The 23,041-nt window shown below is 49.1% G+C and overlaps 7 protein-coding genes across 7 annotated transcripts; 4 read left to right on the forward strand and 3 right to left on the reverse strand.

Annotated features, from left to right (window-relative positions):
• Positions 1-2,730: 2,730 nt before the first annotated feature.
• Positions 2,731-5,629, forward strand: hmt1 (putative vacuolar ABC heavy metal transporter (Hmt1); the record flags this gene model as incomplete). The annotated part of the gene is made up of 3 exons (XM_057180231.1): positions 2,731-3,078; positions 3,130-4,310; positions 4,378-5,629. The coding sequence occupies 3 exons, from the start codon at positions 2,731-2,733 to the stop codon at positions 5,627-5,629; spliced, it is 2,781 nt and encodes a 926-aa protein (XP_057028617.1).
• A 749-nt stretch (positions 5,630-6,378) lies between these two features.
• On the forward strand, positions 6,379-7,212 carry N7457_009189 (Mth938-like domain-containing protein; the record flags this gene model as incomplete). Its single annotated transcript, XM_057180232.1, has 2 exons — positions 6,379-6,910; positions 7,010-7,212. 2 exons carry the CDS (start codon positions 6,379-6,381, stop codon positions 7,210-7,212), a joined length of 735 nt encoding a protein of 244 aa, XP_057028618.1.
• A 389-nt stretch (positions 7,213-7,601) lies between these two features.
• N7457_009190 (alkaline phosphatase) lies at positions 7,602-9,457 on the forward strand (the record flags this gene model as incomplete). Its single annotated transcript, XM_057180233.1, has 2 exons — positions 7,602-9,123; positions 9,177-9,457. 2 exons carry the CDS (start codon positions 7,602-7,604, stop codon positions 9,455-9,457), a joined length of 1,803 nt encoding a protein of 600 aa, XP_057028619.1.
• Positions 9,458-9,732: 275 nt separating this feature from the next.
• N7457_009191 (uncharacterized protein) lies at positions 9,733-10,035 on the reverse strand (the record flags this gene model as incomplete). Its single annotated transcript, XM_057180234.1, has 1 exon — positions 9,733-10,035. The coding sequence occupies one exon, from the start codon at positions 10,033-10,035 to the stop codon at positions 9,733-9,735; it is 303 nt and encodes a 100-aa protein (XP_057028620.1).
• Positions 10,036-11,286: 1,251 nt separating this feature from the next.
• N7457_009192 (uncharacterized protein) lies at positions 11,287-13,617 on the forward strand (the record flags this gene model as incomplete). The annotated part of the gene is made up of 3 exons (XM_057180235.1): positions 11,287-11,960; positions 12,013-12,714; positions 12,774-13,617. 3 exons carry the CDS (start codon positions 11,287-11,289, stop codon positions 13,615-13,617), a joined length of 2,220 nt encoding a protein of 739 aa, XP_057028621.1.
• Positions 13,618-14,242: 625 nt separating this feature from the next.
• Positions 14,243-15,723, reverse strand: utr2 (putative cell wall glucanase (Utr2); the record flags this gene model as incomplete). The annotated part of the gene is made up of 3 exons (XM_057180236.1): positions 14,243-15,051; positions 15,107-15,544; positions 15,612-15,723. The coding sequence occupies 3 exons, from the start codon at positions 15,721-15,723 to the stop codon at positions 14,243-14,245; spliced, it is 1,359 nt and encodes a 452-aa protein (XP_057028622.1).
• Positions 15,724-18,812: 3,089 nt separating this feature from the next.
• Positions 18,813-20,066, reverse strand: N7457_009194 (uncharacterized protein; the record flags this gene model as incomplete). Its single annotated transcript, XM_057180237.1, has 3 exons — positions 18,813-19,743; positions 19,806-19,936; positions 20,001-20,066. The coding sequence occupies 3 exons, from the start codon at positions 20,064-20,066 to the stop codon at positions 18,813-18,815; spliced, it is 1,128 nt and encodes a 375-aa protein (XP_057028623.1).
• Between the last annotated feature and the right edge of the window lie 2,975 nt (positions 20,067-23,041).

A 23,041-nucleotide genomic window follows, 5' to 3' on the forward strand; every position in this document is an offset into this window, starting at 1 on the left:
CATAAGTACATATGCACCTAGAACGAATTTCCAGGGTTGGAAGAAAGTGATGTGCCGATCTCGATGTTTAATACATACGGGGAGTATCTGTATCTATTCTGATTTTCAATTGCTTATTACACTCGTATTTGCAGAATGAAATATCTATATGTCCGGGAATATACAAAGCTGTAGTCGATTGTTCCATTTACCTCCCTACGTACGGAGGACACGCAGTTGGATGTACTGTAGACCCTCATTACTTAACTGAAGGAGTCTCTGTTTTTATTTTTTTGGTTTGCCTTAAGATTTTCTCCTTTTCTCATCCAAAATCCTTCATACTGTTCCAAGGTTGGTACATGGACCTACGTCATCGTCGCACTATATGTGGAGATCACTGGCATACTCCGTACTCCGTACATACATGTAGTGTTGCATAGAAGTTTCGAAAACATCCAAGATTATGGAATAGAAGGGTTCTATGATACTACCTCTTATTCTAAACTCATATGCACCATTGATATTCATGCATTATTACGTGCCGTGGGTAAGGTCCGTATCGAAATGTCGCTATATACGTGTCTAGGCACCCGACGCACATAATAAGCACAAGTGATAATGAAGTTATCGTTTCCGTGAACATAAAGTGCATATGGTGTCTGTCGCCCCGAATTAGTTTATATCCCCTGCTTGAGCCCAACTGAACGTCGAAAAAGTAAAATAGTTCAAGGCTATATTTCGTTGACTAGCTCCAAGCTTCGGACGCTGGATCACTAGCAAGCAAGCTTTACAGAAGATATCGGAGAAAAGTCACATTGCCAATCTTGAAGAAATTCTGCCAGTCGCAATCAGATCACATGTCCTCCCTGAGCGAACAGACACTTTGATCCTTCATGGTTGCAAGTTAGTAACGAGCTCTCTTTCGGGGCGACGTTGCCGGATCGTCCACAAGAGGAGAACCTTGGAAAGCAGACTAGTAGAATGATTACCATAGATGATGGCCGATCGACTAGATGACCTCGGGAGAACCCTAGATAGCCATTGCCTCGCAGCATGTTGTATGTTATGTCCAATCTGCATGTTCTCCAAGATTGGCAGACTATGCCTGCATTGCAGCCAAGTTCCAACCTGCCCTTCCACTAGAGGGAACCCTATCTGACTTGTCCTAGTTGGCGCATGGGAGAATCTTATCAAAGAGGCCGCCTATTCCTCCCCTAGTTGTCCTCATCAATGCCCTCTACCTCAATAGCTCCCTAGTTTTCGAGCTTGAACCCCTCGAGACAACAAGCAGCGTTCACGATGATAATTTGCATTGCGAACGAACAAGCTGCCGGGGCTTCCAGTACCGCTCAAGGGCGGAGACTTGGTATATTCTTCCCGATGACTCAGGATGTGGCGTCCCCAGCTGGCATCGGGCAAATATAATGGAATGATATTGATGCATATCTGTGGAAACGGGCAGGTGACTTCGAATCCATTGTTTGCGTCGTACGGAACCATACGGAGATACGCGTATTTTCAATCTCCCTTTCCTTGGGGCCCGAACACATGTTAAGAGCGGTCTAGACGACAACACATGAGAGAGATCGAATTGGAATGTGATCTTACCAGTAATTTCTCCGAGGGGGAACGTGTCCAAAGACCAAAGTACTATGTTGTAGGAACGAAGACGATTCCGGTCTTACCGTGACCGGGTTGGGAAAACACATGGCGATCGAAGTAGACTATGGATAGGACACTATTTGGTGGCCAAATCCATACTGCGCCTCCGAAGTGGCACCGGCGAGTGACTAAAACCCCGAGGAAAGAGGCAAAAAAAATGAGACATTCAGCTAATCAGATATATCCGAGCGCAACCAATCCAAGCCCGAGTCACACATCCTGTACGGAGTAGAGAAGATCCCAATCTAGATTCATATCTGTCGTTTTCTATATAAATGACCTACCTCAGACGATCCGGTCAATTTTCCCTTTTTTTTTCTGTTTTCCTTGGCAACCGGTGAAGTCATCATACGCGTGGATTGTTCTCGATCTATTGATCGACGATCTTCTCTCCCCTGTTTCTCCAGGACGATTGGAACTTCGACCATCGAACGGGCTCTCTAAGTGATCGAGGGTTTAGCACGGGAGACAAACAACGTCCCAACACCGAATCGGGAGTAGAGAACCCCCCAAATCAGACAGTCTCTTGGGAGTTGAGAGTGTCCAGCTTGTTCCGACGGTGTGGATACCCTTTTTAGCTGCAGCACTGCCTGCAATCCACACACCGTCATTCCTCTATATTTATTCTTATTTCCCCCTTCATTTTCCTTGGAGATCCAAAGATTACCTATCTCTGGTTTCTCTGCTTCTTTTCTTCCGAGTCCCGAAAAAGAGACCACTTAAAGGGGGGAACATACAAAGTAGGGGGAGAAAAAAAAAGGAATCACATTGTATATTTTTGAAGTGTTTTTTTTTTTTTTTTTTCCTATTTCTTTCCTTTCGAGAACTCCTTTCCATATTTGCTTCTGCTTTGCATCTCCATAATTTACATTTCTTTTATTTTTCCTAAAGCTTCGATCCACGTGGAAACCTGTTGAGGTGGTTGCTCCCCGCGTCATCTTCTCCCATTCCTCGCGTCGATCCTTCGCCGTACCCGTCGTCCAGTCCTTTCCGATCCGAACCCGGCAACCTCCTCCCTTTCCTATTCTTTCGGGGAGGTGTCATGGACTTTGCTTGAAACCCACTCATTTCTGGGATATTTTGTGGGCAATGGATCCCCACGCAGCCCTTGAGCTGCTGGAGTATTTGCGCAGTGGCTATCCAGTCTTTCTGCTAATCCTCTTTGTCGTGGCCTTCGTTGCCAACACCACTGTCACTGCGAAGAACGCCAGCAAACATGAATCTCAATCCCTCGGTCCCGGAGGACGCCCACTCCCTCAGCGGCTACGAACGGTGCCTGCCTACCACACGCCTCGGGAGTTCTCGCGTAATGTCAAACATGTTTTCAATTGGCTCTCCGTCGCCGTTCTCTTGACGTTCATTGCCGATGCAACTATCTATATCGTCCATGTGATGCTGGCCAGGTCAGAGAATTGGTGGCGAGGACAATCCTTTGTGGTACGTTCTATTCGGGTAGCTTAAGGGGTCAACCCGTTGACACCATCGCAGATCTACGTCGTCGGCTCGTTTTTTGTCTATGCAGTGCTACTTATGGCAATGCTAGATACCTCTCCCTCACCCACTCTAGCCCAATTCGTCTGTTGGTCCGTTGCCGTCCCCATCGAAATGGTCATTCTTAGCACCTCCCTTTCCATATACACCTCCGCTCACCATGAGCCCATTGTTGGGAACCCGGAGGGAGGTCGGGTCCGCAGGAGCATCACATTCTGGGAGTGTCTGGAAGTGGGGTCGAACAGTATCCGCATCCTCATTCTGTTTGCCCTGGTTCTGCTCTATGTCATTCAATCACTGAGCATGAAGAGCCAAGAGAAGGCAAGCAAACGAGTCAATGGCGCCACAGAGACCACAGGCCTTCTAGATCCCGCTGGCGCAGAAAATGGCAATGGTCATGCTCATGCAAATGGAAATGGAAATGGAAATGGAACAGCGAATGGCCATTCGTATGGTTCAACGAATGGAACCGCTCGTCCCCAGCCCTCTAAGCCTACGGACCCGTGGGTGCGTCCTACAACAATTCCTTCCACTAGCTGGTGGGAGTATTTGAGCGGGTACTCGCTATTCTTCCCATACCTGTGGCCCTCTAAGTCCCGCCGCTTACAACTAGTCGTTACGTTTTGTTTTGGGCTCCTCATGTGTCAGCGAGTCGTCAACGTCTTGGTACCGTACCAGATCGGCCTTATTACGGGTTCCCTGACCAAGGGCCAGGAAGAGGGCGGGGAGTTCGAAGTACCCTGGATTCAAATTTGTCTGTATGTGGTCTACCGATGGCTGCAGGGGAACCAGGGCTTGCTCAGCTCTCTTCGCTCCAGTCTCTGGATTCCCGTGAGCCAGTATTCTTACATGGAACTTTCCACCGCCGCTTTCGAGCATGTGCATGGTCTCAGCTTGGACTTCCATCTTGGTAAAAAGACCGGCGAAGTCCTGTCTGCCCTGAGCAAGGGTAGCTCGATCAATACGTTCCTTGAACAGGTGACCTTCCAGGTGGTGCCGATGCTTGTCGATCTTATCATTGCAATCGTGTACTTCTTGGTTGCATTCGATGTGTACTATGCGCTGGCTGTCGGTATCTCCACATTTGGTTATCTCTATGTCACCATCCGCATGGCCCAGTGGAGAGCAGAGATCAGAAGACAAATGGTCAATGCCTCGCGACAAGAAGACGCCGTCAAGTAAGTCAGACTCGGAGCTAAAGGCATATAAATAGATGTATTCAAAACTGACTTGCAATTCTAACAGGAATGATTCTATGGTCTCATACGAAACCGTGAAATACTTCAACGCCGAACAGTACGAGTTCAACAGGTACCGGGGCGCTGTGGCTGACTTCCAAAAAGCCGAATACCACGTGCTCTTTTCTCTTACTTTGCTGAACACCTGCCAAAACACCGTGTTCATGCTGGGATTATTGGTCATGTGCTTCATCTGTGCATACCAAGTTGCAATCGGCCAGCGCCCTGTGGGCAAGTTTGTCTCTTTATTGGCCTACATGGTTCAACTTCAGGGCCCACTCAATTTCTTTGGCACCTTCTATCGGTCCATTCAATCTGCATTGATTAATGCTGAACGCCTGCTCGAATTGTTCCGTGAGCAGCCAACCGTGATTGATAGCCCCCGGGCTACTCCGTTGGCAGTGTGCAGGGGCGATATCAAGTTCGAGGATGTTGAGTTTGCCTACGATGCGCGAAAGCCTGCGTTGAACGGCCTTACCTTCCACTGCGAGCCAGGAACCACGACAGCCTTGGTTGGCGAGTCGGGCGGGGGCAAGTCCACCGTTTTCCGCCTCTTGTTCAGATTCTATAATGCCGAAAATGGCCGCATTTGTATCGACGGACAAGATGTGCAGGACATCACGATTGATTCACTCCGCCAGAATATTGGCGTGGTGCCTCAGGATACTGTGCTCTTCAACGAGACGTTGATGTACAATCTGAAATATGCCAACCAGAACGCTTCCGATGAAGAGGTTTTCGAAGCTTGTCGCGCCGCCAGCATTCATGATAAGATCATGAACTTCCCTGACGGCTATAACACCAAGGTTGGGGAGCGTGGCCTACGGCTTAGCGGCGGCGAGAAGCAACGTGTGGCGATTGCTCGCACCATCATTAAAAACCCTCGTGTCATTCTTCTAGATGAGGCAACCGCAGCTCTAGATACAGATACAGAGGAGCATATTCAGAGGGCACTTTCCACCCTTTCCAAAGGTCGCACCATGCTGGTAATCGCTCATCGTCTCAGCACCATTACTACCGCTGACCGCATCTTGGTCCTGTCTGAAGGTCAAGTGGCGGAAAGCGGCACCCATGAAGAGCTTCTAGCAATGAAGGGTCGCTATGCAAGCATGTGGCGGAAGCAGATCCGTGCACAAAAGGCCGCGCAAGAGCAAGAGCGACTCCGTGCCGCAACCACCAGCGATGACAGCTCGAGCCGTGATGACAGCTCGAGCCAATCGGATGAAGACCGCAAAGGCGTTCCTTGCCGGGCCAGCTGAGCAGCGATACCTGAACCGCTAAATCTCCTAAGAGCATGAAATAGCTCTTGTTCTACTTTTCAACATGTGCATATGCTTTTCTATATCCTTTTTGCAAGAAAAGTTCCCGGAGGCAGTAATCATCGGAGGAAGCATGAAATTGGGGTTGATTCATCATCTCGACAGATGACTCTACTCATTTTTCGGTTCGTTCGTTTTTCTTTTCCAAGCATCGTGTTCTCATTTCTCAGATTTTGTTGTTGGCGTTTTGGGTCTACGACGCGTACGATGTTATCGTCTTTCCTCTTGTCTTTGTTTCATATGAACCCAGGCGCAGAGGGTCAGGATTGGGACTCCGCAAAATCAAAATAGATTAATTGCTAGGCTCAATATTAATATAAGATCAGTTCGATTAGCGTGCACCATATCTACCTTTTTGCTATATTGCACATCTCCAAGGTTCTACTTAGGTACTGACTAGGCCAAGTTATTAATTGAAGTGCATGACACGTAATCTTTTGTACTTCCTATATATGTGTACTTAGCTCCCTATAATTAATTAAATATAGTATGGGTAAGTGCGTGCTAGTACATAAACTCGCAAGTTAGTGTGCGTTACCAGGCTTTGGTGCCACTAGCTCTCATCGCCAAGACCCCGGACCGGAAAGCTTTCCTTCACCTAATGTTCACGACCGAGACTCTCCACCATCTGAACCTCTGCATAAAACGAGACAAATAACTTGGCCAACCCGTTGATCAATATCGCATCCATGCAGTCACCATCCCCACAGCTTCTGCGAGCTCTGCGCACCTCGCTAGTGCACACTCATCGCACCTCGAACTTGACTCGATCCTTCCCAATCCCATCGATTTCGTGTCCCATCTCAAGCTGTAGCACACCAATCCCTTCAACACACCGCAACTATAGCTCTATCCGGCCAACCCGCATGATCCCGCGCTCACATGCGCACAAGCCTGTCAGCCACGACCGTGGACCAGCGTCCAAAGAAGACACGCAAACGAACTTCGATGCACTGAACGTATTGGGGAACATCCCTGCGCCCACGACGGCTATTGACGCATGTCTTGATTCCGGATTTCATCTTAACAACGGCGTCAAGGTCACCAACGGCGATGGATTGTTGCTTGTCGGTGGCGAGGCGTTTGCGTGGCGGCCTTGGAAGGCATTTGAGGGTGCGGAGAATGATCGTGTCGCTAAGGATGCTATGCTCAATGCTAAGGGTCAGTTCGAGCTGGACGAATCGGTTTGGGGGTTGTTGAATCTTGTCTGGCCTAAGCCTGGTACGTTATACTCTTGGATGTTTGTCGGCTGCGTGCTATTGTCCGCGGATATCATCGCAGGATAAGCTTTTCAATTTGCTTACAGTTTCCCTTTCACAGATATGCTTATTCTTGGCCTTGGTGGCTCGATGTTCCCGCTTTCGCCTGAAACTAAGCGTCATATCAACTCTCTGGGAATTCGGGTTGATATCCTTGATACTCGAAATGCGGCCGCGCAGTTTAACTTGCTTGCTACGGAGCGGGGTGTTACTGAAATCGCTGCTGCAATGATACCTATTGGATGGAAGGCTAGACCTCTCTAGGCTCTCGGCGGTTTCTGAGGCTGCCTTGAACATTTATGTATGATATAGATACTAGGTATTTTTCGAGCATACGTCCGCCAAAAGTAAAATCAACTCTTCTCCTCGTGATCACGTTGTACAAAAAGAATGCTTCTTTGCTACATGGAGTTCCATGTGTACCCGTGATGCAGGAACGTGATATAGCATACATAATTCGAATGTATCATGTGAGACCGGCTATCTTATCCTTATCGCATCTCCGCCTCCAGGTCCCAGGGTCCACTTGGACCAACGCAACCTTGGAAGCAATCGAAGCCCTTGACATCTTAAACCCCTACTCTTGACTTCTCTTCCAACATTTGGTTCATTCTATTTGATCACTAAAGCCGTTTCTGCCTTGACACGCAGCCATGGCGCGGGAAGAGTCCCACCTGGCTCCGCGTCCGTCCTACGACGATGGCTCATCGACCCAAAACGACGAAGACTACGCCTTGTTGACCGGCGAGCGATCGACTCGTCGGCACGATGGACGGATCCGGACTTCCTGGAGGGAAATTGGAGTGTTTGCTTGGGCTCTTGTTGCAACGGTTTTGGTAATTGTGCTGGCTGTGATCTATCCACACAAGCCAGCGGAATCTCACAACCATTATTCGTCCAACACAACCTGGGGTCCTGGAGGCAAGCCAACCGGGAAGAGAAATTTGATTTTCATGGTTTCTGATGGCATGGGACCTACCAGTCTCTCCCTAACTCGAAGCTATCGGCAATACAAGGACGACCTACCGCTTGGCGACATTCTGGTTTTGGATAAACACCACATTGGAACTTCCCGCACTCGATCAAGCTCTAGCTTAGTGACAGACTCTGCAGCTGGAGCAACGGCTTTCTCCTGTGGCCGTAAGAGCTACAACTCTGCTATCTCGGTGCTCCCTGACCACTCGCCTTGCGGAACTGTCCTTGAGGCTGCTGCGTTGGCGGGCTATAAGACAGGTCTGGTTGTCACCACTCGCCTGACGGATGCGACACCAGCATGCTTTGCGGCACATGCCAATCTGCGAAACTACGAAGATCTGATTGCGGCGCAAGAAGTTGGAGAACATCCGCTCGGTCGGGTAGTGGATCTTCTGCTTGGCGGTGGACGGTGCCATTTCTTGCCTAACTCCCAGGAAGGCAGCTGCCGTGGCGATGATCATGATCTAGTCAAGGTTGCTGCTGATAATGGTTTCGGTTATATTGATGACCGCGCGGGCTTCGATAGCCTCAAGGGCGGCGATAATGTCAGTCTGCCCCTGCTGGGTCTCTTCGCGAATAGGGATATTCCTTTTGAGATCGATCGCCGTACTCAAAATGAGACATATCCCTCTTTGGAGGAAATGACTCGCACTGCTTTGAAGGCTCTGAGCAAGGCCACCGAGGATAGCGAGCAAGGATTCTTCGTCCTGATTGAGGGCTCCCGCATCGATCATGCCGGCCATAGCAATGATCCTGCCGCTCAAGTGCATGAGGTTTTGGCTTATGACAGGGCCTTTGCAGCCGCACTCGAGTTCCTGGAGAATGATTCTACCCCTGGTGTGATCGTCAGCACATCCGACCACGAAACCGGTGGTCTCTCTGCGGCACGACAGCTGCACAAGAGCTACCCCGAATATTTATGGCTTCCAGAAGTTCTGGACAAGGCTAGCCATTCTGGCGAATATCTTGCCGTCCAACTGGAGGAGTATCTCTCTGGCTCAGGCAAAGACGACAAGGATTCGGCCAAACAGGCTTGGATTCGGGAAAACCTTCTTGAGAATGGGCTTGGTATCGAGGATGCTACAGATGCCGAAGTAGACGCCTTGCTCCACCCAGACCCCCAGATCACTACAGAACACGTGTTTACAGATATTATCAGTCGCCGAGCCCAGATTGGCTGGAGCACTCATGGACATTCCGGTAAGATGTCCCCTCGCAGTGGCCTAGCGTATTAGGTGCTAACTTTGTCATAGCTGTCGACGTCAACATCTATGCGTCGTCTTCCAGGGACGCTTGGCCGTTGGCTGGCAATCATGAGAATACCGAGGTGGGAGAGTTCCTCGCAGACTATCTCGACCTCAATGTCGACAATGTCACCAAGTTGCTCCAGGATACCAAGTCTGGAATCTTGCAATCATATGACTGGATGGGTGATCGTCTCGGTATGACTTTCCATACGGACGGACTGGATGGATACCACGGAGACTTCAAGAAGCGATCTACCGATGACTGTGGATGTGGTGCTGCCCACTAGGTGACGATCACCACTTGGGTGTATATATGTGCCTACCTAGTTTGGGATTTTCTAAGTCTGCTATACTCGTACATCGGGCGTATGTGTGAATATTTTCGGGATTTTATCATGATACTCTTATGCAATTCATATTCTTTCATACACTCAAAAAGCCTCACACGGGTTAAAATCACGTATTCTTGTTGTTTCTTTCACTAGAATCTCCCCCATAATAAGGCCAAGAGCAAATTTGTGCATATTCTGCACCTCCACTTCAGCCCCGGCGACGACCACAATCACGGCCCATTCATTCTGCAGCTCGGGCATCTCTCCTCCATATCCACCAGCCGGCGCATGATGTTAGTTTCCAGCACCGTGCTGGCATAATTCATGCCAGGATTCGGGAAGACGGCAGCCGGGCTGACGATGACGGTGTATGGCTCGCAGCCGGCACAATCATCAAATGGCAAATCGTACATCTCCCGCTGTTCGGGATCATTGATCCGGTCCAGTTGTCGCAGAACCTCCCGACAGAAGATATGGAGCTCGAAACACGTGTGTTTGCACACTGGGTAGTGGGTCTCGACAAAGAAACACATCGTGGGCTTAGTTGTATCCTACACAAGGCCAATTGCTCTTTCCGGATGTGTGTGTCGAGTTGGCAATATTGCCGTTGTGTATGGACTGACGATCGAGTACGCGTTTGTGCTCTCCTAGCTAATTCCCCTGTCTAGGGATCTGAAGGGGATCTGATTGTGGTGGAAGATCTGGACTGGAGTAAGTGGAATGAGACTGGATGTCCTTGATGATAGTGAAGCAAACACTTTTGATACCTGGGTATTTGAGTGGTCTGATAGATGGATTTGTGTTTGGTAAGGTTTTAAGACTGTGTTGGGAGGAGACATGAAGAATGGAGAGTAAAGCGATGTCCTGTAGAGGGGGACGGTCAATGGAGTTAGGGTTAACCGGTTGGTCTGATGGGAATGAAGTGAGAGCGGATTAGACTGGAAAGAAAGCCTCTGTGCCTACCCCGTTTACCTTTTCAAGAGGAATCATTGATGTAGCTTGATCTGTGTAGCTTATTGTAAAAGAGAATAAAGTGCTTTCTAAACCCTATGTACACTCTTAATTCTGCGATAGAATAGTGGGATGGATTCGCTTTGCAAGATCTTGAAGCGAAAAGAATATCTACACTGGAAGAGAGCAGAGAATGACTGTAGTCACACGCATTTATAGAACGGCGCAGACAAAGCCGGACACTAGATATCCGGACTTGCCCATCGTTTACGAAAGTATGAAACTGCTTTCGGTGGTTACTAGATACCGATATCTTGTCGCTTTTAATTTTATAACAAGGACCGGGTGATTCAGAAGAAAGGGGAGTATTGGTTCATCCTTAAGCTACCATGGGATTTCTTCAGCTTCTCAAAGGGCAACACAAGGGGAACATACCTTATAGGCTTGTTTTCAAAGCTGCCAAGTCATTCAAAGTCTCACCCATAGACATCTTATGTGGATTGGTGTAATCAAGCAGCCTTTGAGGCCTGGGGGATAGGTCTGCTTGCATCCCATTGCTGGGGATCAGATCTGTACACCTCTATCCCATATGCAGCCCCGGTCGTAGTTGCCCAAATATCAGATTGAAGTGCCTCACCTGGCCATGTTTGTCACCGCCAGATGGGATTCCTTTTGCTCTCCTGTATGTTGACAAACAGTCTTCGACTCTCACCATCGCTTTGCTTCGCTATCAGGTTCCAGTCGAATCCATCTTCAACATCCTCAAGAAGCACAAGACAAATTAGTCAGTTCTCTTATGAGTCGGGCCTGAAAACCAACAGAAAAGCTTCAAAATGGATAATGTCGCCCAGGACAAGGGCAAAAAGCTCCAGACCGAGCACAACCAAGCCCATGAAGCCACCGAGGCTCTTCGGAACATGAAATTGACACCGGACGTGACTCGGGATGAGCTGTTGGTCATGTTCAAATTTCGACAGGATATGAATAAGGATGTGTCTGCCGATCGAGACAGCCCTAACGCCGTAGGTGTGTCTTTCGCCGCCCCCGTCTATCCACCGTGCCTGCGCCCATTGAAAGACCTGACAAAGGTCATGGTGAAGGATCTAGCTCGCGGAACTCATCATCGGGGCTCTTACATTTTAGTCAGAATCGTCGCCCTAGCAGACGAGTTGACCGCAGTCATGGCAGTGGTGGAGGATGAGAAGACAGATGCCGTGCCGCTCCGACTGTTGAACGAGGCGTTCTGTTGCCAAGATGGCACCCTTGAGGAAGGTCGGGTTTTGCTTGTAAAGGAACCCTACTTGGCCTTGATGTCCGACGCAGACTATGTTATTAGAGTGGATCATGTTTCCGATATCGTCTTTGCCCCAATGGATGACAAGATGGTTCCGTCTGTTTGGCGAGAGGAGCTTCCAGAGGATTCGACCTCTCAATGGGTGGCCGGCGACTGGATAGCCAAGGCCTATAAACATTTCAACCGGGGCAGATTCTATTCTGCCATTGAATGGTAAATATTCACTAGACCACTCGATAGTCAACAGAGCTGACCACACCGACAGTTTCACCAAGGCCTTGGAGTGCTCCCCAACAGAGGAGGAGACCCATCACATCTTGTTCTTCCGGGGAAAGGCCCATTTCCATGTCGATGAGTGGGATGCGTCTCTCCGTGACTTCGAAGCTCTCCCACTAGGTCCCAAATCTGACCTGGCTCTGAGGGGCAAAGCCCAAAGCCTGTACCGCTTGAACAGGTTCCGAGAAAGCTGCGATGTATTCACGGAGCTCTGCAAGAAATCCCCGAAAAATACCAAAGCCAGGGACGATTTTCGTGAAGCCATAGCTCGCTTTGCAGAGCAAGAGAAGGGTCGATACAATTTCAAGACCATGCAGGAGCAGGCCTCCAAGGTCTTCCCGCCGATCTTGGACCATGCCACATGGATTGGCCCAGTTGAAGTCCGACAAACTGAGACCCGGGGACAAGGCCTATTTACGACACGAGCAGTCAAGGTCGGCGATCTTCTCCTTTGTGAGAAAGCCTTTGCGTATGCGATCGAGCATCCTCTCAAGCGTAAATGGGCCAACACCCTCCACATCAACATGGAGACAAACACGACTGCACGAGGAGGCCAGATGGCTATTGCATCATCGATTATCAACAAACTGCGCAAAAACCCATCGTTGGCTCCAGCGTTAACCAAATTGCACAGTGATGGGTTTAATGCCACCGCAACAGCCGCTGTGGATGGAACGCCGGTGATAGACACGTAAGGAGAGAGAAAAGCCCCTCTTATGTCCAAGCTAACAAGGCGCTTCTATATTGTAGATTCCACATCTCGAGCATAATCTCGCTGAATAGCTTCAGTGGTCCAGCCTCTTCGAAAGCCGAGCACATCCCCGACGTGCAGGATGCAAGCGGGAACTTGCAAACACTTCTCGCCAACGGCGTCTGGCTCTTAGCCTCTAAATTCAATCATTCCTGTATGTGCAACGTGAATCGCGCCTTCATTGGCGACATGATAATCGTCCGCGCGGCAACCGACATCCCCGCAAACACCGAGCTGACAATGTGGTATCTGCTTCCTGGCCCAGAAAACCAGCCCATGGATTTTCAGCACTGGGGATTTGAGTGCAACTGCAGTATGTGTGTCGCTATCAGCGCAACGGAGCCTCACATCCCGAGGAAACGGATCCGACTGCGTCAAGAGATCGCTATGGCTCTGGAAAACCGCCTGAATGTGCTTAGCCGCCAGCGTGCTAAATTGCTCATTCAGCAACTGACCGATACGTACTTGCAGGGTCCGGATGGGGCGCTGCAGATTGGGTTGTGGGAACCTCTTACTTTGCTTGCTAGTGTTTATGAACGGCAGGGAGAGCTGAAAGAGGCCAGTAAGCTTATTCTTCAGGCCTTTGAGGCAATTGGATTTGTGCTTGAGGGGGCTGGGATAGATGCAAGTGTTGAGGGACCGCTGGTTGTTAAGAAATGGGGGCTTATTCTGGATGGTACCGTCGTTGCGTGGCTTATTCTTCGCAATGCTCTGTTCGAGGTTGCCCCTGGGAGGGCGCTACGGGCTGATCAGTATGCTCGTCTCGCTTACTTGATTTGTGTCGGAGAGGACACAAGTTTTGATGCGGTTTATGGGCGTAGTTTTGACAACGTTGAACGCTAAAGTCTGAAGGGTGTTGGTCAGATAGGACTGCATGTTTTGCAGAGAGAGCCAAGTCCAAAAAGAAACAGAATCATTGAATACTGTCCCGGATGCGCAGGCAATGTCATAATGGAGAGACCGTCTATGGAAGTATGTGCTATCATGCAAACATCTACAGTGGTTACGCTACGCGTATGAAATCAAGACAAATTCCGAGAATTAAGAGGATCAAATTAGACACCTAATATCAACAAAAGGCCACAATGGACCTTGGCTGTTTTCCAGTCATGTACAGGAAATCGCAAATCATTCGCAGTAGCGATACATCGCATAAGCATAAATCGGCCAGGGAACGCCAGGCAGGTATATCACACGTAAAGAGAGTAAGAAAGGGAGAAAAAAGTGCAAATTGTGTATGCCGTCCACCGTTGAACATCACCAATTAACGAAGAAAAGAAGAAAGAAAAAAAAAAGGTAGGATCAAAGATATTCATTAGGTGATTTGTTCAAGGTTCAGTCGGAGAGACAGACACGAAGCGAAATTGCACACAAGTGTAAAAAAAAATGTACTTATGCTGTGCGATAAAGCATGGCAAAGATGAGAAGAATAGAAAAAAACGAGGATGACAATATATGACAAGTGCATTTACAGCGTCACGAGGACAACGATGGCCACAAGGACGCCGAAGAGCGAGCCACGGAGGACACGCTCGTTCTGGCCGGCGGCACCGCTGTCCTGGGTGGGGGTGGCCTGAGTGAAGCCGGGACCGCCGGTCTCGGTACCAGAGCCGGTCTCGGTACCAGTGCCAGTACCAGTACCAGAGCTAGAGCCAGACTTGGATTCACTGGAGGACTCGTTGCTCTCGCTGTTGGTCATGCCACCGGAGCCACCGTTAGCGCTAGACGGAATGCTGTTGGAAGAGGAGGCGGTGGACGAGGAATTGGAGCCGGTGGAAGAGCTGGAGGTTGCGGCGCCGAGATTCATGTTGAGACCGGTGGCGCCGAGGGAGGCGATGACGGTGGAGTTGTCGGTGATGGAGATGTCGCTCTCCATGGAACCGATGTTGTTGTAGATGTAGGCATTGTCGCCGGTCTTCTTGACGTTGGAGGGAGCATCGTAGCACTGCACGCTGACCTCACCGAAGGTGGCGAAGTCGTAGCCGTAGTTCTGGATGTCCTCGCTGTTCCAGTCGATCACACCACCGGCCCAGTCGATAGTGCCCTGGGCGTTGCTGGGCTGGCCGGCGGGCCAGAGGGACATTTGCAGGCGGGAGGGGGTCTGGGGGAATTGGTACTGCTTGCTGGTCTCGTTGTAGGTGTCGGCCTTCTTCAGGGTGCGCTGGATGGCGCCATCGACAATCCAATCGACCTTCTCGGGGCTCCAGTCGATCTCGTAGGTGTGCCAGTCGTTGTAGGTGTCCCCACCTTCGACGGAGATGTTACCGCTGTTGTGCCCTTTTCGAGAAAGTCAGTATAGATCCTGGAGATTTCCAAGGAGTTGAAGACTTACAATCCAGAACACCTTGCCAGTAGTAGTTGGTCTGCACGCCGGTCAAATCGGCGCCAACCCACTCGTAATCGATCTCGTCCTTAACATCGGACAGGAGAATGAAAGCAGTCACGACACCCTTGCCGCGAGAGCTCTTAATCTTGCCGGAAACCTTGCCGTACCAGACGTAGTGGTTGTTGGCGAAAAGAGCACCGACACTCTTGGCCGGCATGGTCATGATCAGGTTACCATCCTCGGTCTTGGCCTTGCCGCTGTAGGTCCAGTCGGCGGTGGAGGCATTGCCTAGGTACTTATCCTGGGTCACAGCGTTGTCCAGGTTCTCCCAGTTGTAAGTCTTGCTCTCGCAGACGGGCATGGGGACACAAGAGTCCAGAGAGAACGAGGCGCGAGGGTCGCAGCCACCGAGGCAGTAAGCACCAGTACCGCACTCGCCATATTCTATATTGAAACGGTGGTTAGCCGGTGAATTGCGACCAGGGGAACGGGAAACGGGGGATTCACGCACGGGAGCAACAGGGGAACTTCTCGTCGCACTGGCTGCTAGTGCTGCAGGATTTGGCGGCCAAGACGGTCGCTGACAGCGAGGCCAGGATCAAAGGTGTCACAAAGCGAACCATTATTATGTGTGGTTATGTACAGCCGAAATGACAGAATATAAAGAATTCGAATCCAAGCCACAGGAACGAGGGAAAGTGTGGGGTGGAGAATAGGGGGGATTTCCAAGTAGAAAACCGATTTTGCTAGATCAAGGAGCGGCAGCAAGTGAAGATATGTCCTATCACTGCAATGGGGAGGAAGAGTTGAAAGCAGTTCTATCAGAGACGAAAACGGAGGGGGCGAATAGTTATTAATATGCTTCTCTCTCCAGAATCCGAAAACATGGGAAAACGTGAACCCAAGGAACACACCTGACCTAACCCAATCAGGATTGACTCCGTCAAGGCAATGCGTCGGGGTTAAAAAGGGTCGGCGAGAAAAAAAAGCCTCATTGGGTCCATTGGGTGCTGCCTTCGCCTTTCGCCCATTTTTTGTGGGGCCGTGGGAAATATCCGTCTGTGCGTGCGATTATGTGGTATGGTCCGGTCACGCCGGGTCAACGGTCGTCGGTAATCTACGGTATTTTTGGCCTTTACCTCCATGTACCGAGTACGGAGTACCTTGGACGGAAGTACCGAGTACACCCCCTACGGGAGTGTTCATTACTGGGAAATAGAGACCTACATGTACCCAGGTAGGTAGTGGATATGGTCTGACAAAGAACAAAAAAAGAAACCTCAAAGAATCGCCCTCTTATCCCTATGAGCTAATTTGACTAGCGAGTCAGGTACCAGTCGCATCAAAGCAATTTTAATCCCTCTAACCAATAAGACCAATGCAAGGTGGCCGAGTTCATGCGTGGCCGTTACAAGTGAGACATCCCCAGGTGTTTGTGAAGGTGGAAATTGGTATGGTCACCGGAATACCGCGCTAGTGGCTCTTTCCACTTCCCACTTTTAGTCCGCCCACTTGCCTTTTTGTGCTGGACAGTCGATCTGCGGAGAAGCTAACTTGGCCCTTCGGATCGACAGAGGTGACTATATACTCCGTCCTCCGTACTTATCTCATCTATATGCTCCATATCCCTTCTCGAATAGATCTGAATCCTCCCTGTGGCGCTCAACCCAATGCACCGGACGCCCGACGTCTATTCTCCGGACGCCTTGGGAACCATCACGCCAAGCTAATCCTATCTCGTCAAGGCCCCAAGCACATTGGCCACTGGGAGCGAAACAATCAGCCCCAAAATTCGATAATCTTACAGTCTCACTCCCCAGAGCGAGGCTCATACATCCCTTTTGGGCTGCCACGCGCTTCCAAGACACTCGCTACAAGACTCGCTACCCTCTCCTCGCGCTGGGCGTGCTCGGCACCAAGCTTCCGATATGCCGCACTAGGAAGCTCGATTGACCCCCCAAGCACTCGACCCTCAAGTAATGGTTCCCCTGCCTATCAGGAATGGCGATCCAAGACAACTCAACTTACCGGACTAATTTGCACCAGTTGACAGCCAGTCAGCAAGGTAGAGGTGGACACACCAAGCACTGGGCAAGGAACGCAGATCACTAGTGCCGCACGGGGCAGAGATCTGGGTCTGTTTTAATTTCGTTTCTTTTTCGTCTGTCCTGTTCTCGGAGATAAAAGGGGCACCGATAACGGATAAGACCCATCCTATCAGGCCATATGCTGTTTCGCGCTGGGAGTTCGCATTCGGAATGGTTCTGGAAGGCATGCCGCGATAAGCAATGTCACGATCTACAGCTACACATCATCGGATCTACTCGAATGTGACGTTCGGGGGAAAATGTGTCATGGAGGAATGCAAGGAGGTCTACCCTCGTTGTTTGACTGCAATTAAACCGGATTTATATCAGATTGCATTCTGTGATGACATTAATCTACGTGGTCCGGTTTGAAATATGCAAGGACGTTTCCCTTCAACGTGCGTCGTGGAGGATTAGTGGCCACCTGCTGCCTCGTTGCTCGTGTCTGGGGGTCTCCTTATATACGTAGATCCAAAAAGAAAATTACCAAGCCTACAGCATGTGGGTAATACGGCATTCTGAGTAACCCGATTGTCTATGGAGGGAATACAGACCAATGGTATCTGGATACCAAGGGGCAATATATGATATACGAATAACACATATTTAAGCTCCATCCGGTTGCTCCGGACATGGCCCTTGCCTATTATAGTAACTCATTTTATTTGTCGATTGTTTACGCTCCCCTATCAGTTTGAAAGCTGGTTTCTAGAGCACAAGTTCATGCATTCTCGAGATGACTATGGAGTAGTTATGCCAGGTAAAAGATAAGGTAGGAGAGAGCAAAACAACAGAAAAGAGGAAAGATCAGCCATGTTACATCATCCTGAGGATCCATGAATGGATTCCCACAGCATGAGTGTTTTGATCATCCCTGGATATCCAGAAGACAGCGGAAACGATGATTGCCAGGGTATTCATAAGATCAACCTGTACATTCTCGGGTACATCCCCTAAACCCATTGAGGGGGCTGTGCTTGGATCTTGCATATTCAATTCGTCCGTGATAAGGTGCGATGCCATGGACAGCAAAAAATGTACGCATGTAATCTATTAATACATAAGTCATACTGTGGTAAATGGTCGGACGTATGACAGATGAAGGTTATTTAGATGTTGCGCAATTTTAGTAGCAGTAGCAGATTACATGATGCCACACCAGGGGTTTTGTAGGTCACTCTATATAAAGACCCTCAAATGGACTAATCAAGGATGGCAAATGATTCCCTCGTGGAAAATAGAAGCTGCAGATTACAACGGGCGCAGGGTCTGTAAGACACAGTGGAGTTCATTAGAAGACTAGTCAAGACCTTGCAATGGTCCAAGACATCCTAAACTAGTCAAACCCCCGATGACCTGTGCCTCCCACGAGCATCTCGATATGTAAAAGGTTGCTCGGAACAACATGCGTACAAGCATGCAATAAGAAAACAAAAGCAAAAAGCAAAAAGCAAAAGCAACGCAATCGGGTGCAACCTATTAGGGCACCCTAACAACACGTTTTTTTAATTAGATTTTCAAAAAAGGAAAAAAAAAGATCTGTAGAAAAGAAAAACCAGGGAAGCCAGAGAGAAAACGCCTATGCACAAGGCAAACCACGCCGAAAGAAAAGAACTCGGAGGTGATCACTTGCAAATGACCACCTCCGAGTACTTCTCGAGTACTTCCCGAAGATCGAGAGCAGAACGGACGGTTTCAGGGTCAATGTCCGTACTGACAAACACCGCCCTAAACTCGCGACCGACCTCCGGTACCTTCCCGCCCCGGAAAACGATTTCGTCCTCGTTCTCCGGGTCCACCGAGTGAGGACTCTCATCGAACTTGATATCAAGTTCGGCCGCAGGAACACCCTCCTTTGCTGAAGGGGTGGTATTGTCCGTGTCGACATCCGATTCAGCCGGAAGAACAACAGTGATATCCTCGGCCAGATCTATCAACACGCCCTCCGTGGGAGCCCCGATGTTGGCAAACTCGGGGAACGTCTCAACCACGCCGGTACCAATGGAGTCCTCCAGCGACAGAGCCGGGGCGACACTTCCTTCAGCCACCGGGGGACGGCGGTGGCTGCAGACCGGGGTATCTTCAGTCGACACACCAGAAGCTGGCTCAGCACTACTTACTGTAGCGGGCCGCTCGGACAAGCTCTGCCTGTCTTTCGGTTCAAGATGGGCCTTCACGGTCTCCATCTCGGCCACCATGCTTGGCAGCAATTTGACAAACTCCACGTCGTCATTGAAATTGACGAGCACCCCTGTTGGCGGTGGTGCTTTCTTCACAGGAGGGGCCTGAATGGCCTTCTGGGTGGGGACGCTGCGGATCGAGGTGCCTTGTGTCAGGGCGAGACGGTTTGCTGTATCCCGGGCCGATGGGTTCTGTTGTCCGGTGGGGCGGGGCGGGGCGTTTTGCACGTTCCCCGAGCCACCTCTTCGGGCCCGGGGCGGCGGGTTTTGTCTGCCGCTAGTTCGACTGACAGGAGGACCCTGGCTCGAAGCCTTGTTTGCCGGAGGCCTCTGGCCTCCATTACCGGACCCGCGATTGTTCCTGCGTCTCGGACCACTGGGGGCGGCCTTGGGATAGATTAGCATTTAAAGCATAATAATGGACTGTAAAGCACTTACAGGTGGAGGAAGCCGGGGGGCAGTCCGACGCACGGCGAGGTGGTGAAGCATTTGCGCTCAAAAAGAAGCGCGAGTTCGCCTTCAATACGGCAGAACTCAATTGCCAGCAAGGTCTCGTTGTTTTCCACAAGCTGTTTTTTTTGACACAGTTAGCCCAAATGTGATCTGATATTGACAGAAAGAACCCTTACTTACCCAATTATGGCACTCCCGAAGAAGGGACTGGGCCTTGCGCATGTTTGACAAAGTCCGAGCCGCCATCTTCAGCTACTGTATGATGTGATGTGGAAATTGAGGAGGTATGAAATAATGCGGGGGGTTTCAAATTGCGAGTGCTGCAAAGTGTAGAAATTTCAAATCGTGGTGTTTGAGAATTGACGAGGAAGCCCGAATCTAGTGAGAAGAAGGTAATGGCAAAAGGACGAGAAAGTAGTAAAGCAGCACAGCAGGGAGCGAGGTTTTGATCACGGTAACTAGCAAAGTAGTAGGAAAGCAGCGATCAAAGCAGCAGGTTAGGGAGCAAAACAAGAGGAAAGTGATGGGAAAGTCACAGGAAACTCCGAGTCTAGTGAGGAGGAAATGATGGGAAAGCAATGAGGAAAGAGAATAGAAGACGCTGCGGAAAGACTGTAGTCAAAGAGCAAAGCAGGAAGCAAAGTAGTAGAAAATGTACGGCAGAGTGACGGAAAAGTAACGAGCAAGAATGACCTCTTGAGACATGCAGATGGTTGATATTCCGATTGAGCTAGCCACTAGAAGAAGGAGAATGCTTGACTACCCAGGCACCTATTCGGGTCCCAACATGACCTTCAACGGCCTATGAAGAGCATGGAACAACAATGTTCATACAGTTGATGAGTGATATATGTGACGAAAGAGCGTTATCACGGAGAACCTGGAAGAGCGAAGTATCTGTTCCGGAGTTGAAGGAGCCGGACTTTGATAAAGCAAAAAACTGCTGCTGATCTTGAGTTGTAGTGATCAATGTAGATCGCGGACATGCGCTCTAGAATACCCTAGGCTTTCATCGACAGAACGCACAGCCATGTCAAGGTGGGCAAGGGCAGGTATCTCTCCATGGCCCCGAGAAAATACAGAAATAAGCAGATCATAAGTCTTATACACAAATCTTTGAGGGAATATCAGTGTCTTAGGGATATAAGTATGAGCACTCTCGCAAGACTTAGAATTTGTACTCACCGGACAGAGGAGAAGAAGCAAACTTCACCCGTCCGAGGATCACAATTAGGGTTGGCGAAACGTGACCCAGCGTTTGCAGGGCCCTACTTCTTTGCCCGAACTGCTTCATCCCTGCCCCAAATGTAGATTTTCTCTTCGGTGACTATCAAAAGACTCGCCTCCACGACACCCGAGTTATTTGAAAATACGCAAAGAGATCCAGAAAACGCATTGAATGTAGGTCAAGGCGCCGGTCAAGATTGGTCAAAGAGGTATGCGATCTCATATTTTGCTCTGTTCTTTCTGCACCTCCATATTTTGCACCCAAGACCTACCTCAGATCGATCATGATTTACCTCAAGACACTGTTGAACTTTATCTATCATCAAGCTTTTTGCAGAATCATCCATTGGTAGTACAGAGGATCCTACGGACACATCTCCAAGGTCTGTCAGTGCCCAACGAGGTCTCCTGGGTATGATGCGCTTATGATGGAACAGCCCATGCACTACTCCTCCTGTGCACTTCACCTTCCTTTCCCTTAATATGCAGTGCTCCTCATCCAAAGAGCTTTGTACATACAAACATGTCGCTCGAAAACCTTTCGACTCTTTCCACAGGGGCAACTTCTTGGAGAATCTGCCTCCCTCCCTCCCAAAATATCATATGTGGGAATACAGCAATTCCACAACATTATCCATCTTGAATTTGATTGTCTTCTGAATGCTATCGCTTGTGAATCTCAAGAATTTAATCAACACAAAAAGGCTAAGAATAGTCAACAGCTTGATAACAATACCCTACAACACACCAGCCATGCTCCGAAGGACCGGAGACATAGCAGCGGCAGACGATGCAAATGCCATCGATCCGCAGACGAACTGGTGCTTTTTTATAAATTGACCCCAATTCCCCAGAGAGAGATTTTCTCGATTCACCGTCACTCAATTCATATATCGACGCTTTCGGCCTCAGATATCAACTACTTTGAGTCAAAATGACCTTTTCTATTCACTCCAATGCCATTAGAGTCATCAACACCGCCATCAGCAAGGACACTCTCGATGATGTCAAGAGTTTCTAGGGTGTCGTAGTCCGGGATCGGTTGGAACTAAAATCGAATTTGCTGCCTGCATATGCCTGGTTTTATGCGAGCAGAAAACTAAAATACCCGAAATACTATGGCAGAGACATTGATAAGTGCCCACATATGTACCTATGTTATGTAGGTACATGTAGTTAAGGTATGTACTTGAGTCTAACCCTGAATGAAGCTTTTCAGATAGTCACCCACGTTTATGGCCTTGCGATGTCTTTTTAGTCTTTCTAGTCGTCTTTTCAACTATGTGGTTAAAAGTTCTTTGCAGATGTCATTTGTACAAATATCTTAGAGCAGTCCAAAATTGAGCATATGCAGGCAGCAAGTTCGATTCAAATTCAAACCAACCCCTAGGCGCTATACACCTTCGCATTGCATCTCGATCATCTGACCGGTGCTATTCAAATGATTAGCATAGGACAAGTATGGAAATGATATCAACAAACAAGGAGAAAACCGTGTGCCGGGCGCCTGGAATGGCATAGGATGGACATGAAAAGAAGAACTTTAAGCCTTGTGAGAGACAGAGCAGTCGAAGGAATAGTATAGACACTATGTTGAACGCAATGTGCATTAAAGCGAATGCCATTATGAATGGTCGAGACTGCTTGGCAGCTGTGGAGGACAGTAGTTCAAGTGAACTTGGATAGATCTTCCACCTGCAAGTCTGGGAAGCTAATCAATAATATTGGACTTCTGTAGGCTGGAATGTTCGATCTAGAATGGGGAACGAAAGTATTGAGGAAACCAGACACTCGAAAGGCAGGATGATCATGATATAATGAATTATTTGGTTGACTGGATATTCCGATTCTTCTAAATAATCTGAAACAAGACATAAAAGGCGTAAAGAAAGGAAAAGAATAGTAACAAACGATGGAACTAATAATACTACAAAGGTCATTGTTAGACTAGAAATTGGAGTTTGACGATCCATCTTTCTTGATTGGAGACACTA

Source organism: Penicillium paradoxum (genome assembly GCF_028828445.1).
Source record: "Penicillium paradoxum strain IBT 22861 chromosome Unknown utg000007l_segment0_segment0, whole genome shotgun sequence".
Classification (NCBI taxonomy): Eukaryota; Fungi; Ascomycota; class Eurotiomycetes; order Eurotiales; family Aspergillaceae; genus Penicillium; species Penicillium paradoxum.